Source organism: Heliangelus exortis, chromosome Z (assembly GCF_036169615.1).
Source record: "Heliangelus exortis chromosome Z, bHelExo1.hap1, whole genome shotgun sequence".
In the NCBI taxonomy this organism is placed as follows: domain Eukaryota; kingdom Metazoa; phylum Chordata; class Aves; order Apodiformes; family Trochilidae; genus Heliangelus; species Heliangelus exortis.
The window spans coordinates 48,357,361-48,376,349 of record NC_092454.1 but is presented as its reverse complement, the minus strand read 5'-3'; the positions used below and the strand labels follow the sequence as shown (position 1 = coordinate 48,376,349).

The window sequence follows — 18,989 nt, the reverse complement described above, 5'->3', positions numbered from 1 at the left end:
TGATAAATAACCAGAAATTTACTACACTTATTCATCTACTTCCACTAACTCACCTTTTTTTTGCTTGTTTGTTTAAGAAAAAAGGGGAAGTATGAAATCTCTCTTGCTGACCACACTGCTTTAAAAGAATAACCACCGTGCCACAACAAAGAACAAAACCGACTAATGCATTATTGTTTATACTACAAAATGGGATTTATTGCAATGTTTATAATGTTTTTAAAACAGTCTTTCAAAGAAACGTCTCTTTCCCACCTCAAGTTACACTGTCCAGGTTGTATGTTCCTCAGTCACTGACTCATCTCAGATCTTGAAATCCATCTGGACCATAAAGATCAAAAACTGTGGTGTAAGATACTGAGCACTTGTTTCCAGCCCTGACAGTTCCACCTGCAAGTCTGTGACTATGTTTTGCAGAGTGAAGTTTTTAGGAGGCCTTTTTCCAGTTTTCAATAAATTTATTAATTACATATTTCTGTCCCTCCAATCCTATGCATTATGATTCTGGGCCATAAAAGAGATATAAGAATAAGAATAAAATTCCAATTAAACATATCAGAAAAGAAAAGAAATCTTCCAAACTTCCTGTAAAGGATCTAAGATGTGGCATTTACAGAAGCTGAATTTTGTAATGCTTTATGGAAATTTTCCTTTTTAAGTTTGAAAAATTTTTGACGATTTATCAGTGTGACAATACATGTACTAACAAGCCTGTCCTACAGATACCTCTATACCACTTGTTTTTTTCCTATCTTAATACACATACAGACCTTATACGGGTGAGCATGAAGACATGGGTTCTGAATAAGGACACAAGAAGACTCATGAAGACTCAGTTTAACCAGTGTATGTCACAAGACAAAAAAAATATATACAGTCCCTAGGAAGGTTTAATATACACGCAAAGACAGACATATTTTTAAACTTTGTAAACATAACTTTTATCTGCTATAAGGCACTTTTAAAGCCTGTTTCTGGGGCACACATTGATTTCCACAATTAGCACCCAGAAAGTTTCTAATACTTGCTACTTGCTGAACTGCCAAGTACCCCTTGCTCTAGATTTTCCAAAGAAAATTTTGCCTTCTACTGTGCATAGACGATTCTCTTTAATTTAACCATTAATTTAATTTTCCGAAAAACATACAAAGTAGAAGACACCCAACACGAGGAAAGACTAATCCACCATTTAGCTATGGTAATGCTGAAGTTTTATCTAAATGAGTTCTGAAAATCTCCAATGACAGTAATTTTTCATCACTCTCACAGTGAATTTTCATTAAACCGCACTGGAACTTAAATAACTTGTGACCATCACTTATTGTGCTTTTTGCTGTGCCTACTGAAGAGAATCTGGTTTTGTCTTGCCCATAATCCTTCAATGGGTCACCGCAGAGGCTACATCAGAAATCTTTCTCAAGTTTTGAGAAGTTAAAAATCTCTTCTTTCTCAACTGTATGCATATTAGCAATGACATTTTAATTCCTCTTTGGTATCAACTTGTTCAACAGCAATACAGCACAACATGTCATAGACAATGTATCTTTACAGGATTGACACTGGAAGAAATCCTAGTTCTAGCAGTTTACCAAACACAAGTATTTTTGAAGGGGAAATTCTATAGCACGTTTTGGTTTAATTGCTTTTAATTTTACTTTGGCCTACAGAAACAAGGAACTGCTAAGCTGAATAAGCAGAGAACTAAAATTAAGAGACCATTTTTCTGTTTTTATGAATTGCAAACCCTGATAACAAATATTAGATTGAAAGAGTCACTGTTTTGTGTGTCCAAACACTGCAATATTCAACAGAGGTCTTGATTCCCCACTAAAAATTAAGAAGTTTTGAAAGTGTCCAAGGACTACAGATGTCAAATCTTTCTGCTAAAACTCATAGCAAAGGTATATTTTTACTCAAAAATGTGACTAAGAGAAGTATTGTATTAAGAAGATACAGATAGGACTTTGGAAATTTAGTCATGTAAGACATTTATTTTAACTATCAGTTCAACTATCAATTAATGTCATGGAATTTTTTTAAAGGCATTGAAGTACATGCCCACTACATGGTAGCATAACTTCTTGGAACACAGTGGAAAGTACATTCATGTCAGACTAACAGTACAAACTTTCTTAACACAAGCAAAATACAACACTTTCCTATTGGTAGTTAACACCAGCTAACCAGTTTTTATGAAATTCTCAGCAAAGCAGAGCCACATGACTGCTAATCATTTAGAACTAGGACTGCAGAAATAAACTGTTCAGAGGTCTTATGCTAGCAGGCAGATGGATAAGACAGATCTTTTCTCATATTTAAAAGGCAAAAAAAAAAATTAGAAAAGGAAGTGCAGCTAATTTAAGAACAGTAGAGACAATGAATGTTGTTTGTGAAGTACCAGTAACTTAATAACTTGCTGTACCTTTATAAGAAGTCCAACAAACACTGTATCGTAACTAAAAATTTACAAAAATTAAGTCCCAGAACCTTAAATCCCTGAAGTGCTTATGTTTCTACTTAGGAATAGAAAGACGTCTAAACTGTTCAAACTGGTCAGCTACAGTAACTGCCTTTGTTTGTTCCACATTCCAGAAGAATGCAGAAATTGTTTGCTTCAGTCCATTTGTATCTTTTTATTAATTCTTTCTAGTAAGAACATTTGATTTTTTAAAAATATATGGCTTTTATTTGCAATTCTCTCCATTCCTGTTACAAAGTCAAATTTAAAAGTAACTTTCATCTTGTGGATAACTCTGTTCAGAAGTTTAACAATTTACATTAAGTTTCATGCTTTTAATATAAATATGGGTTTGTAAGCACAGCTAATTCACAGTGGCTGAAGGCAGCTTGTAACACAATTAAAATTTAGTTAATTGAGATCACCATTTAAACAGATAAACATGAAGTTTGAGCAATGGGTTTTCCTTTCATTTAACCTACTAGCATTAAAAGTATTAAGAGTAAACAGGAACATCATTACGCATAAGCTCAAGAAAAGAAAATTGGTCACAAAAATAGTCAGGAATGCTACTCTCTCTCTAGTCTGGCAGGAAGGTGGAAAGGAGTAACTGTTGAGAAGAAAAGATATCATTCCAGAACATTTTTTCCCATACATTAGTGTCATATTTCTGAAAACCATCTTAGGGAGTATAACTGAAAGTAAAATGTGACAATCTGTTTAGAGCTAATAACAGATTTTTTCTGCATGACTAGTATCGCACTGAGCACCATGAAAAAAATATCCAGAATAATCTAAATAATAAAGTTGCATACATTATTTAGGTAATTGTTGTTAGTTTTTTAAAAAATGTAAACATCTCAGAACAATAACCACCATTCAAATAGCCAACAGGTATTTATAAGCAAAATGAAAAATTTCTTGCAGATTTAGCTTACAGATGTTTCCGATTTGCTCATCAAAGTAAGCTACCTCACCTTGAAAAGGGTGAGTTAATTACTCCCTAATACAGCCTGCAGAGAACCATTACTTCCAAAAATCTGTAACAATTTGTTTTTATTAAGTTAATTTCAGGATTGTTCAGTCACAACTACACAACAGCTTAACAGAAATTAATTTACAACTGCATGTGCAGTTCACCAATTTACTTTTGCTTTATCACCCCCATTCGTAAGCCCCATTTATGTCAAAAAATCCTTTTGTAGGTAGCGACAGGCTGTTGCAAAACCTTCTTTTAAAAAAATGACAACAAAGACTGCTATTGGAACACTTAGCTTTTAAATGAAAATTGATTTTTGTGATCAGTTCCAACTGCAAGCTGCATACAGAAAAACTAGCACCTATGCATTTATCAGAACCATTCAGAGCTCTAAGAACAGCATCATTTTATGATGACTACCCATTTTCCTATTCTCAAAGCATCAAAAACATTGTTTTGTCCTCTGGCCTGCCAGAGCCTTGTTACAGGTTCACAGATTTCTGGCAATAAGAGACCAGTACAGCTACAACAATGTACCTGACTTGCCTAAAACATAAAAATACTCTTAACCTCTAAATTATCTCCTCCCTTTGGTCTAGGGAACAGGTGAGAAAGACTTCCGCTGTTGACTTAAATTTTACGTGGCATAAAGAACTACCACAAATACACTTGAGTAATCCTTGTCCAAAAGGTTACGTCATTGAGTAAGGTGCAAATATTTGGTACAGTCTGAGTTCACGTAATTAAAAAAAAAATTAAAGATAAAAAATTAAGGTATTACAATCCTTTCTACCACCTGAGAATATGCAAACTGTTCAAGTTCATCTCTCAATTCCCTCTAGAGATGGAGTTTAACATTCTCCAAGACTTGGAAGTTTCAGATCATTCTTTACTTCACTTCTAAATAAGGCACAGTTTCACAGAATCACAAAACAGTTAAGATTAGAAGGGGCTTCTCAAGATTATTTACCCCAACCGCTTGCTCAAATGGGGTCAGCCACAGTAAGATGCCCAGCAACACATCCAGTTGAGTTTTGACTGTCTTCATTGATAGCAACCAGACGATCTCCTTGAGCAACCTCCTGTACTGATCAGCCACATTATTGCTTAATAAAAGAGCTTACTGCTCTCTACAACTACCTGAAAGGAAGTTGTAGGGAGGTGGGTGCTGGCCTCTTCTCTCAAGTGAATAATGATAGGACTAGAGGGAACGGCCTAAAGTTGCACCAGGAGAGGCTTAGACTGAGGAAGAAATTGCTTACTGAGAAAGTGGTTCGCCATTGGAACGGGCTGCCCAGGGGTATGGGGGAGTCAGGGACCACTGGGGGTAGAATCACCATCTCTGGAGGCATTAAAAAAACATGTAGATGAGGAACATCAGGACATGATCCAGTGGGTGATACAGATATTGAAATACATATTTTATTCAGGGGGCATGAGTACAGTTGGATACGGTGACCTTGGAGGTCTTTTCCAACTGCAACGATTCTGTGATTCACATTTACAGTAAAAGCATTTTCTTATGTTCAAATGGAATTCCATGTGTTTCAGTTTGTGCCAGGTGTCTCTGCTTCGGTTACCGATGATCACTACGATGAGTTTTAATCCCTATTTGTCACTCTGTGTCATCAGGTATCTCCAAGCCTTCTCTTTTTCAAGAGAAAAAAACTTTTCAGCAGTTTCAGCTCACTCAGCCTCCCCTCATACGAAAGATGCCTCAAACATTTGATGCTATACTGAACATTTCTCAGTGTCTTTCTGAACTGCAGCTCCTAGAATGGAATACTATACTGCAATTCAGCCTTCAGTTAATCTATTAGAAAAGGTAATACACCCCCTCAATTAATACGTCCCTGCTTCTGTATGCAGGTAGGATATTTCATCTCATCTGTCTGCTTTGTATGGTACAGACTCACACTTCCTACAAGATAAGCCACTTTATCCCTTGATATGCAATGCTGCTGGCTGTGCTAAAATCTATGCTAGAGAAAGCAGCACATTCTACTGAGCATCCTACTCAGCTTCTCTAACCAACCTGTTCCTCATTTACTGCTAACATCTGTGCTATCTGCAAATTCTATCAGCACTAATTTTACTATTTTCCAGATTACTGACAAATAAATTGAACAGCACTGAGCCAAAATACAGTCCTGTAAGAGTAACTAGAAAAAAATCCACAATTTGATGAACATCTGTATTTAGAAGTAGTTTTAAAATCTGACTTTAACTAGTTTAATATATTTCATATAGGTAACACCAAATAGTGTTATGTTTCTCCCAAATCAAAATGTAATACAGTAATGAGCCAAGCACCTTTTCTAACTGTATCAGGCAGACACAGTTATGTCCATCATTACTACTAACTGGCTTTAAAGATACACAGAGAAACCCATACATGGGCCAAGACCATACTCCTGATGAGTGTACAAACACTATACTGCAATAGTACTTTACTACACCTGTCTACACCTCAATAAATCAATTTAGCTTATAATGGCCACAAAAAGAAAATCTATTTGACAAGACTCAAGGACAAGAATGAGAAGTGGGCCATATGAACCTCATGAACTTCAACAAGCCAAAATGCAAGGTACTGCACTCAGGTCGGTGCAACCCCTGTTACCAATACAGACAAGGGCATGAATGGATTACGAGCAGCCCTGCAGAGAAGAATTTGGAGGGACTGCTGAATGAAAAGCTGAACATGAGCAGACAACATGCACTCACAGCCCTGAAAGCCAACCATATCTTGGGCTGCAACAAAAGAAGTGTGGCCAGAACATTCAAGGTGATTCTTCCCCTATGCTCTGCTCTGCTAACATCCCACCTGAAGTAATGTGTCAAGTTCTGCAATCCACAGCACAGTAACACCATGGACCTGTTGGAACGGATCCAGAAGATGACCATGAAAATGTTCCTGGAGGAACACCTCTATGAGGACAGGCTGAGAGTTCGTGTTGTTTAGCCTGGGACAAGAGAAGGGTCTGAGCAGACCTTATTGCAGCCTTTTGATGCCTAAAGGGGGCCTTAGAAGAAAGATGGAAGGAGATTTTTAATAGGCTCTGTAGTGAGAGGACAAGGAGTAATGGTTTTAAACTGAAAAAGGGTAGATTCAGGCTAGATATAATAAAGACTCTCTGTGCTGAGAGTAGTGAAATGCTGTAACAGGTTGCCCAGAGAGGCTGCAGATTCCCCATCCCTGGAAGCCTTCAAGAACAGGTTGGATGGGGCTCTGAGCAACCTGATCTAATGGAAGATGTCCTTGTTCATTACAGGAGGATTGGCCTTCTAATTGATCTTTAAAGGTCCCTGCCAACCCAAATCATACTATACATCCATGATTATTTCATAAAACTGTTCTCAATGGCCTGAATTACAGACAAGGTCATCTGGAATTAAAAGAGAGGAAACTTTTTTATTTTTACCTAAAACTAGATTGAAAGACAGTTAACTTACACACAATGATTCTGCTCATGCTTTCACAGTAATGGCAGAGTTAAGCTTTACCCATTCCCTGGGGTTTTGAACTTCTTATCTGAAAATAACATTTATTAGCACACATTTTTATCTACTTCAATTTTAGGCCTACAGACTATAAAGCCATGAAAAAAATCAGACCTATAACTAACAAGAGGCAGTTTCTATTTGAGATGCAGATTGTTAAAAACTGCACACAAGAGCAATGCAAACTCAAATATCAGACATCCAAGAATCTACAAGGAGGCAAAACTGACAGTAAGTCTCTGTTTCTAACAATGTTCTGAATACAACTGAAAACTTTGTCAGGATTAGAAGATTTACCATGCATCGTTCCACAGCTTCTTGGAGAACTCAAAGTTTTCTTTCCTCACAAGTGGAGTTCCTCATTAGAACCCCAATATTCTCTGTTTACCCAGGAGTTGCCAACAGACACCAAAAAAAGAGAGCAGGGTTTTACAGTCTTTAGCCCACCACAGATACAATCACCTTTTTCCAGATCAATACAGCCTGGAAGTCTGATCTCAGCTAGCATAGGAAAGAAGAAAACAACTCAGAGATACTTGTATTTGAGGCATTTGCAACTTGTGCTCTTGTGTTTTGAGCATGTTATTTTTAAATTGGATCCATCTCGATCTCTAGACTAGAGACGTCTGTTCATTTTAATGAACAAGTTCATTACGAGCAATAAAAGTGCCTCTAAATGCAAAGTCAGGTAAATTTGTGCTGATGGATGATCATGTTTACACATAATTCAAATTGGTGGAGAAGTTTTAACTCATGTAGAACTTGTCCCTGCGAAGTCAGTTCTATTTTATTTAACTGGTATTGAACAGCGTAACGGAAAACCAGTACTTTCTGATGTTCAAGGTTCCACACAGACTTTCAGCTAATAAATTACAGTCAAAGGTTTCAGTCACAGTCACTGAGAAGTCACAGAGCAGTTCAGGCTGAGTCATTTTTTGCTCATCTGTACCTATTCCCATTTTTCAGTATTTCTCTTTCCTGTGAAATGAACATGTAAGTACATCAAAGAGGGACAATTTCTTAACAATTTGTACAGAGTGCGTCAAACCAGGACCCTCATTTCAGTTGGGGTTCTTCAAGTGTTGCTGTAATATAATTGATTATGCAATACAGGAAGCTTTATCAGCTGAACTAATTAATACTAGCAGGTGTTACCAGCTAAATCTCCAACATACTGAGCTACTTATAGAAGCAATGTCCTCTAATGTCATTAAATGAAGGACACAAAGAAGGCATGTAGCAATATGGTAAAAAGATTTTATATTTTCTGGGATAAAGAATTTTGGAAAGAACTTTGTTGAGCTATTGACCAAACATCATAGGTATTGAAAAAGGTTTCTTTGGGTTTGTTTGGGTTTTTCTCTCTTATTCCTACACCTCAGGACTAAAATAAATCACATTTTACTGCATTTATATTTACAGCAGCTACATAAAATAGGAAATAACTAGACAGAGTTTTTAGAGATGTGAAATGAAATATGTAATAGATTTAGCCCAATTACTTGCCTCAGGCACAGGCTTGAACCTTAGTCTTTTTTCCAGTACTTATGACAGACATTCAAAAAAACCAAGAGGATTCAGTTATTTGCTTTGCCCTGTGATATCAGTTCAGCTTTTCCAAACAAAGCTGAAAGGAAATAACTGGAAATCTATTATATATACTGAAACTTCTGACTCTTTGGGGAACGAAGGAGGCCCAAAATTATACAGCATAAACAGTATGTATAAACCTTGGCTATGCTGGTCCATTGGACTCTGAGGCGGGCCCATTCCAGGGTGAGGAGGTCGCATACTCTTCATGGAGCCACAGTGAACATCTTCAACCATTCCTTTTTCATGCAAGCCATCAATAGACTGTGAAAATAAAGGAAGTATTTATATAGATATAGTATATAAATCCACCATAAAAATCAAGAGAACCTTAATCAAAATCTAAACAAACACAAGTGTTAAAACTTCTCTTAGCAGTCATTCTAAAAAAATACTAAGGGAACCTTTACATCCAGAATAACACATTTTTGAAAGCACAGGTCAACATTATACTATTTGTCCACTCTATATTCATTTATGCCTTTTTTTTCCCCCCTTATGAACTGTTGGGCAATGCCAGGGAGGCAAGCCATCCAAATACAAACACACAAACTGTACTAGTCTCATATTACAAAGCAGTGTAACACACACCAACTTACAAAAGTACAGCCTGTGGTTTGGCTTAAGTTATTTTAAGCCCAAACTTTGCCCTTTCACTCACTGCTCTACTGAAATGTCCCAAACACTCTTCAAAAACAAGCATGACATTGCAGGAGGTAACTACTTCTTTGCAGGCAAAACCAAGAATTGGCAGTCAAGAAAGGGAAGTGTTTGTGCTCAAATATTTGTGCTCCCCACAGTTCCTGTCACCTCATTCATTCCACAAAAACTACAGTTCCCATGGTACTCGAAACGCAAAACAGGCCCTTTCTTCAGAGAGTGAAGAGAAGACAGGTTGGGGTCAGAAAAAAAATGCCAAGGGCATGCAAGGCACTGGAAAAGGCTCCACAGTAGAAACTGAAGGACTCTGAATATGAAAACAGGGGAAAGTAACATCAGAAAGAAAACTAAAAAGCTTTACCTGAAAGCAAAAATTACATCAGGTCTCTAACTAGGGAAGCGCTTATCCTCATTAACCTGTAACTTAGAGCTCTGCAAGGCTTTGTATTAGAGTAACAGGCAGGAAATTTTTTTACTTCTCTCCACAGAAACAGGCAGCCCCACCCCTCCCTCTCTGTAACACATACATGCACGCACACTGAATACTTCTCTTGCAAACCCTATTTCAAATGGAGACCTTGAGGTCTATCTTACCTATATGCACACCTATTTATTGAGATTTTTTTTTTGACAGAGAGTTAAGAAAACTTACTCCAGGGGAAAATACAGACAATTAATAAAATTGTTTGTGCAAGAAGCTACAATCAAGTCACAGAAAAAAGACACTGTCACATTTCTTCTTTTTGATCAATTTGTTGCACATTAATCCATTTAGGCATAATTAAACATAGGCCATCCTTTCTCAAAGTAAAAAAATAATTCTAAATTTTAATTTGTAAACACTTCATATAAATTCTCCACTCTCCACTGCAATAACCAGATTTGATTTAAAGTATTTTTACACACATGGGGGCATTTTTTCTTTTTTTATCAGCATTTTGAAGGCCCTCCTTTTTCCTTATCAGAAACTATAGATTGAAAGTAAATGTATTTCTTACGTTTCTTCAAACCACTTAGTTGTCATGACAGTATAAAAACACTTGTGAAAAGAACTGGTACCAGAAAAAATCTCCATTACTTGTAAAGCTAGTTCTTATTAAAAGAACCTGGGATAGGGAGCAGAAATACAGATATAGACCACTCAGACATTAGAAATGTTCCATTTTAGACATTTAAAAATATTCCATTGTGCTAACCAAGTACATGAAGATCCTGTCCCTTTGCCCCTACTTAAAAAGATAACCAATGCAGAAGAAAACACTCAGTTCACCTTCTGACTGCAGGAGCTGAAGTAGTACAGAAACTGAAATACCTGTAAAGCCAGATCCATTCTTGTTTAATCATGGTATGTAACAAGAATTAAATCTTTTGGGCCTGCAAGGGAAGGAGGAGACTGTGCAAGAAATGTGGTTCAATTTCCAGAACAGAGGACACATCTGTGGTGTGATTGCAGAGGTAGGTGCCACTATACTAATGGGTGTCAACCATGAAACCTCTGTAAATGCAGGCAGCTCTAATGAGGCTAAGATGTGACACAGCATCCATGCCCAGGGTGTCAGAAGTACCAGCACGTAGAAGGTGGGGCAGGGAGCTGGCATTAACACAAAGCAGCAACGAAGAAAACATTCACACACACACACACACACAACCAAACCAAACAAACAAAACAAAACAAATCCCTAAAACAATTTCAAAAAGGAAGCTTTAAAAATCAATCAATCACACAGGAACAAAAAGAAAAAGAAATGACCATAAAAGAAAATACCAATTGAAGGAATTGAAGGAATGTTTCTATGGAAAGAATGGATTGGAAGAACAGGTTTTTGTAAGATAACTACTTAACAAAAACCCCCACAAAATCCATAGCAAACTCACGTGCTTCAAGTCTAATGTAAGGGAGCCTGAATATAAAAAGAATGGGGTTCGCCTCTACACATTTGCAAAAATTATGCACTGTGAAAATGGAAAGGGATATTTAATAGAAACAGATTAGAAACGTAGATGTCATTAATCAGTTTTTTACTAAAAGCTAAAGATGAAGACGGTGTAAACTTACTTGAAGACAGAATTAGTTGTAATGATCACAATACTGATAATTTATGCAGAGACCTGTATTTCCAAAGAACACACCTCAACCTTTGGTGAAAAACTCTATAAAATAGACAATTCAGCAGATGATTACAAGAGCTGAAAAAGTTACGAGAGCAACTTTTTGAATCCCTGTGTCATTACAGAAATAGATGATAACTGAAACTGTAACAAGTTAAAAATTACAGTAAGGATGTTACACAGTATGCAATTTCTGTAAATTCTTCTTACTAGAAGATTATCTTACTAAAGGTATCTTCTATAACCACATTGTTGGCATGAGAAATGTAGCCTTTACTACCACGATGGGATACTTTTATTTTTATCCTAGTCATATGAGACAGAAGAGAAGGGAAACAGGAAGCTGAGACACATTCAACTTTGAGTACACATTACTATTTTGATTGGCCACAGCTTTTAAGAACAAGCACAGAACAGGCTAGCAGAAAACATAATCAGGGATGAGTTTCAACTGTGCAACCCCACACCTACAAACTTGGCAGACTTGCACACTTTACATAATGCCTAATACATGAGGAACATTTTGTGTAATTTGTTTTTATTCCAAATTTATTAATTAACATCTTATCACAGACAGCACTGCATCACAGTTTCACCTGTTCCCTGTAACTGTAAACTGTTACAGTTGTCTTTTTTTTGTTTCCTTCCCCCTTCTTAGAAAAGCAAACAAATAAAATGCCAGCCTTAAAATCAGAGACTACAGGTATGAAAGTGGACTTCTAGGCAGTGCAGCATCCTCTATACCAATAAAAATTACACAGACCAAACAGCAACAGGTTGTCACAGAACTACATACTCTAAGTGAATGCATCACCAATTGTCAACCAGACTGACTGTGGTTGTCCTCATAGCAGGGACTTGGCCAACAGCTTTATTAATTTCTTATTCATTACTGAAAAGATCCCTGCTGATTTTGGTGGGCTAACAATGATACTTTACTTCATTTTTCACTAACATTAGCACATACAATGAAAACAATGCAGGGAACATGCTTGCTGAATAAAAAGGCTTCCAGAACTGTAAGAAAATTTTAAGATTCACACAATGTCTAATATATACAGATCTGTTAGCACACAATATTTGAAATGGGAAACCATTTGCCTTCTGTTTTATTGGAACATTTGGATAAACAACAAATGTAGTAAAAATGCTATTTTTATAGGAAAGTATTTTTTTCTGTCATTTTTTCTCTCACTCATGACATCATCATAATTTTTCCACAGCCAGGAATCATTTTCAGTACATTCTCTTTACAAATTCACAGAAAAATTTATGAAACGTGTTACAATTAAATGGAAGAGAAAATAAACCAAGATATCACAGTACTCTTCCTATTTTTCAAGAGAGAACCATGAAAATTAAATACATATACCATTGTCATAACTAAAAGTTGAGCAGTTAAAATCACATCCCAGCCAGTGTATAAGGCTGTTTCAGTTCAAACTAAAAGCACCTATCCCTACGTTTTGCCTCCAGAGGAGCTTGAATGTGGATGCTGAGAAAAGGCAAGATTAGGGGATCCATGTAACAATGTTTTCCTTTAATACCTTCCCTGTTTTCAAGTCTTTTCACCTCATGAGACTTTTTGAGGCTGCTAAAGATTGTCAATTTAGAGCATGAGAGACAGTATCAAAAGCTTTCCCAAAGTCCAGAAATATTACGACCATTGGCTTCCCTTGACCAACCAGATGGGTTACCTTGTCATAAAGGGAAATTAAGTTTGATAACCAGGACTTTCCCCTCATGAAGCCGTGCTGGCTGTGACCAATGACTGCGTTGTCCTCCAGGTGTTTTTCAGTACCTCTCAGAATAATCTTTTCCATAATTTTAACAGGCACTGAAGTTACACTAACTGGCCTGTAGTTCCCTGGGTCCTCCTTCTTGCCCCCCTTGAATATTGGAACAACGTTACCAGCTTCCACTCAACCAGGATCTCTCCAGGTTGGCAGGAGCTCTGTCTATTGACAGAGGCCTAGAGATGACATCAGCCAGCTCTTTGAGGACTCATGGATGAATTCCATTAGGCCCATGGACTTGTAGGGATCTAACTGTTGCAGCAGGTCCCTTACAAGTCCAGGGTCACCTGAGGGTTGGTCCTTATTGCAGTCCTGGTCCTCCAGTTCTAGGTGTTGAGGTCCCCCTGATCCATCATAAGTGTTGAAGACAGAGACAAAAAGGATGTCACTGTCTTACATCCAAAGTACACTTCAGTAAAAATGTAAAGTGTAACTATTTCCTTGGCAATTTGGTCAATATTCTAAAGATTATTTTCAAAGGTAGCAAGAAAGACAGCTGATTTATTGTTTCTGTCAAAATAATGTTATATAAATCAATAGTAAACTTTCCTGTGGAAGGGTTTTCTGGTTACTAACTGAATATACCATCTTTAATTTCCATACTGACTCTTGTTAACTGTAACATACTTTAGGAATTACGATTTATTGATACGTATTTGCATCAGTGTTCTCTCTATTATTGGATACTTTATTTTTTATGTGTTATATTATTCTAAGCTTATTATTCTAAGCTAGTCAGACAACTACAACAGAATGAAAATGTTTCACTGCTTAGTTCATAAATGTTACAAGAAAGAACCACATCCCAGTGCATATACCAGATGTGTACCCCATAAGCACTTGCATAACTGGCATGCTTTTTGTATAATCTCTCATTTTTACAGCATTTCACTAGGGGAAAAAAAAAAGTTACATCACGACTTGGAAGTCAAACTGGTTTACATAACACTAAGCAGAAAGAAAATGTTTACTTGGTCAAATTGCAAAGGCTGACCTTTTTTTTAACTACATGAAATGACACTCAAATACTATTTGCAAAATTGTACATCCTTCCACAGCATTTCTTAAACAGACCCATGCTGTAAAACTATATTATCTCTGGGGTTGTACAGGAAAACAGGCCAGAAAACTGATCTAGACTGAAATACTAATTTCATTTTTTTTTCATGGAAATCAAATCAACAAATCTGTTTGGTAGCTCAGCCACACACAGACAAAGGCATGCTGGAACCGGTGAAGTGACAACCAAGAGGCCAGCAAGCCTGTTGCTACTAAAATAAAGACTTGTGAAATTACAGCCTTCACTCCATTATGAGAAGAAAAGAGAAAGTAATTTTACTATAAGTATACTGACTGGTCATCTTTGAATTAGCTATCCAGACTATTTGCATTCATGGTGCATTTCTCAAAACACTTCAATGCCACTTAACAGGTGAATTTCTGCTCTTCTACAGAGCTTCTGAGATGCTTCTTAAGACCCTAAAAGAACTTTGTGAAATATTTGTTGCTTTGTTCTAATGCTAGCATAGCATTAAATGTCTGAAAAACATGCACAGTAGAACAGGATACAGCCATCAAAAACATAGTGTATAGAGTATTCAAGCTTTCTAATGGGAATCACTGGTGCCATGCTCTTCTGCAGATACAGAGCCTCTTAAAAACAGAGAGAACTGAAGGATGTAAAAATCCTGGCGGATTATGAAATGTGGAGTACTTACCAGTGTATTGGAAGCTTGACCCCACAAACAAAGAAATGCAGATTACAAACATCTCATCTGGCTAATAGGTACAATTACAAGCTTTAATTACTGAATGTACTGACTTCTCAGAAACTACAAGTTCAGTATAACAGGCAGCTGGATCACAGCCTCCTTCGCTTCAGTGGTCTGTGCTAGTAGAAATTGCAATGATAAGAATCCTTTATACAAAAGATGGTAATGCCACACTCTTACTGACGGGGCACTGTTTTAACAAATGAAATTAATCTATACATAAATATGGAAACAGAAAGAGGTCAATTCAATATATTTATATTACTTTAAAACAAATTTTTTGTTGCAAATTTATTTTTTGTGTGTGTGCATACAAGTCTCAGTAGAATCAACAATAGTTGCCAAAATGTTTTCAGTATCTTGGTTCAATAGGCTCTTTATGCATATTTCAGAGAGTAGAAAATAAGTGAAACAAAAATTATTCTAAGCTCTAGCTCTCTGGTACACAAACAGAAGTGACAATACATACAAAGACTGTTCTCACAAAGGAATTCCCACACAAACAAGTATTTCCTCAAAGCAAAAGACAGTAATGGTAGCCTAAGCACACCATTTTAAGAGTAATTTTAAGTGTATGAAAACAACCACTGGAGTCAAAATTATTCTCAAATTCTCACAACATAGTTTTAAATTCCTTAGGAAGATGGAGCCTTTATGAAATAACTTGGAAACCAGATTCAGCATCCTCATGGAAGAGTAAATAAGTTTGTAAGCATGAGAACCTTAAGAGTTGAAAATACTAATAAATAAAAAAATCATGCAAAACTAAAAACCACCCTAGAAAAACGTGAGAGATATCCAAACACACAAGAAGGGGAAAAAAAAGAAAAAAAAAAAAGTGGTTAGAATTGTCTACTATAAGGTTTTTTCACTATCATTAAATATTTGCTCTAATAATGCCTATCTTACTGAATGTACAGTTTACACACGATGATTTGCAGATTACTAGCTCTGTAGTTCAAAGTAGTCTACTAAGAACAAGGAAATTTTTTTAATCTGATACACGCATCATCTTCAGTAATGAAAACAGAAGCAGGAGTATAGCTACAGTTTTGAAGGAAATACATGATGTGTAGTAGCAGTTACATAGGTCTAAATGAAGAGTAAGCAGGTTTTTTAATCAGTGGAGAGAACGCTAGGTAAAAAGGGTTCACTTTTAATAAACTATTACCTTATGTATTTGGTGCATGCCTTCCTGTGGATAATCAGTAGGCCCCATTGCTGGCATTGGATGTGGGACACTGGGTGGACCAGGACTTGGCCCCATCATGCTGTGAACTGAGCCAGGAGATGGCCCTGGTCCTGGGCTAGGTCCTAGAATTGGTCCAGGTGAAGGTCCTGGTCCAGGGGAAGGACCAGGATGAGGCATGGCACCAGGGTCTGTAGGCGTGGACATCTATTTTCTGTCTCCTTTTCAATCAGCAGAATAGCTCTAATAAGAAAAACAAAACAAAAACAAAATTTCTGTGTGACATTAGGGGCATTGAAAAAAAGCTAGTAAAATCTGGCAATAACTACACACACACACACACACACACACACGCAAGCTGTCATCAGCAGAAAATGCTTAAATGATCCTTAATGCTGCACTTTAGTTTGATCATCCTTCTAAAAGTGCACTAGAAGGATAAGAGTCTTGATAATTCAGTCAGGTACTGGATGCCTACAGATTATCACAGAACAAAGAAATTGGTACCTTATGAAAAACATCTACTGGAGATGATGGTACTTCAACCAGCTTGCTACCATCAGATGTATCACATGGGGCCAAGCACAGCTCTACTAAAGTCAGGGAAGATACCTGGACACCTCTGTCACATGTGAGCTCAAAAATCTCTCCTGTGACTGCATTGAAATTCGTACTTATAAAATTAATGGTATTTCAGCAAAACAAGTATGAAACAAATTAGTAAGGCTATTTTCTGATTTTTTTTTAAGAGTTAGATATTAACGTATAACCTCTCTGGTTATTTCTGCATGCAATCATGACACCAAAATAGATGAGAAGACAAAAGCCAATTACTTTGCTCTGAAGAGTTGTAATTCACTTGGGGGATACTGTCCATATCACAAGCCAGAAGAGTGCAACTTAAGTGGTTTATAAAACAATAAGTGTCCTGAGAACAAATGAGACCCTTTTACTGGGTAGAAACCCAGCTATTACCTAAAACTTTTATTTCCAAGCTCCTAGGAGAACAAGTTGATGCAGGATAGAGGCTTGAAAAAATGTGCAGATTTATGAGAACTTTTATCATTCTTCTTCAGTTTTCTAACAACATTTATTTATGTCTAACATTGTGGACTTTTTGTTTACTAATGCTGGTGTATTTTAACACAGTGATGCACCTGCTGTATTCTTACAAAACTGATGGTCAGTTGCTGTGGACATTATCAGTCATGTTTCTTGGTATTTCCCACTCCCAACAGCACCATCTTCACCTGTTTGATCACCCACTGATCTCATTATATGCATAGTTAAGCTATCAGAAAAGTAATCCTGTATTTAAAAAAGAAAAAAGAAGAAAAAAAAATCATCACACCCACCACACCACCTAGTGATTCAGGTTACTGACAGACTTTTTAAAAGGACAGATGAGGTCCACTGCCAGCACAAGGAACCATGTAAGATCACCACTTTGAGCAGTAGCTGACCATTAGATGGGCTCAGCCTGCTCTGTTTATTTACTCTGGGAGCAGTTTTATAACTGCTGTTGTAACTGTTATAACTGTATAGCAGTTTTATAACTGCTGTAAGTGTCCATTATTACTTGTCCCATAATAATACAGAAAATACAATTAAAAAGTAGTCTTATTAAAAAGCATTTTTTTTTTTGGTACAAGGCAATTAAATTAAAAGGCCTGTTGTAACTTCCTGTCCCAGACTCTCTCTATACAGAATTTACCACTGAAGAGTGTTCCACCTTCCACATCTGGGTTTGTCACCATCCATAGTTAGCAGTAATTACTGTCTAACAGAAGTGATGTAACCTTGTTATGACTCTGTTTATATAAAGCCACACTGTAGCACTGCAAACACTCTAGCCCACTCCCACACTTAAGAAAAATAGAAGTACCTTCCCAAGGTTCCCAGCAAAGCAGAAAGAAGGTCCATCTGCAAGACGTCAGAAAAAATGTGAACTCATGCTTACTGATAGCAGTCAAGAAATTCAAAGCTTACAGAACTGGTCATCTCTCTTCTTTTACCACCAAGAGTCTTTTCTTAGCAGAACTCATATAGAAGATAAAATGCTACTTCATCGAGACCATTTTCCCTTATTTACCCCCTAATCACTCAGGACCAAACCTGACTAATAGCATTTGTTTATAAACTCCCTTTTGTTACATCTTAAGAGCTTACAGTCTCTTCTGATTAAAGGCAAAGAACTGGAACAATGTTTAACTAATTTAAAACAAAATACCCTCACCTGAAATATGGTACCTTGGGACCCCACTTCTCTGTAAGTCATTAATTAGTCCCTTGCAACCTTACTACATCACCACAAAAGAAATCAAAATATCAAACATTTACAACTGCACACACAATGCCGTAACTCCCTACAAGAGGCCTGTAGTTTCACATGGGATGTATGAAAGGCAACTAACCCTTCCTTCCACCCAACAAGGTTTTTATTGGAGTTAATCATTACATTACAAAATATAAAATTGACACCATCATAGCTGAGTCTCCCCGTATAAGTCAAATTCAGCCCATTTTTAACAAGGAAGAACCTAGCAGGACCACTATCCAGAAAAAAAAAATTAAAGAGTGCAATCAATTACAAAACTACCATCAGTACACATTATCCCAAAATACCTTATTTCACAGAAGACTTCTACCTACACCTATGCATGAAAATGAACATCAAAATCTCTCCTTCAATTCACCATTTTTTCAAAATAAACTTGCAGTTCTCATAAAAATTAACTGGCTACAGTTTCAGCTCCTATAGTTATACTGCCTTTTACACATACAATAAATATGTACTACACAAAAATTTAGAAAACTTACGTTTTTGTTTAATGGACTAGCAAGGGCCCAAGCTGTGAAAAACAGTAACTACCTGAGAGGAAAGTTGCATCCCTTACACCAGATTAAGTCTCTTCATTATCTTTCTTTAGGA

General features: G+C 36.7%; 1 protein-coding gene across 4 annotated transcripts in view; it reads right to left on the bottom strand.

Annotated features, from left to right (window-relative positions):
• SMARCA2 (SWI/SNF related BAF chromatin remodeling complex subunit ATPase 2) overlaps positions 1-18,989 on the bottom strand; it is a 116,140-nt gene that overhangs the window by 88,626 nt on the left and 8,525 nt on the right. For 3 of the 4 annotated variants that reach the window (XM_071731283.1, XM_071731286.1, XM_071731284.1), the window contains 2 exons: positions 16,040-16,300; positions 8,672-8,795 (listed from right to left, as the gene is read on the bottom strand). In XM_071731283.1, coding sequence (XP_071587384.1) covers positions 8,672-8,795; positions 16,040-16,264 — 349 coding nt within the window. In that variant the 5' untranslated portion in view covers positions 16,265-16,300. The remainder of the gene's footprint in view (positions 1-8,671; positions 8,796-16,039; positions 16,301-18,989) is intronic. The other variant, XM_071731287.1, reaches the window with a different exon arrangement.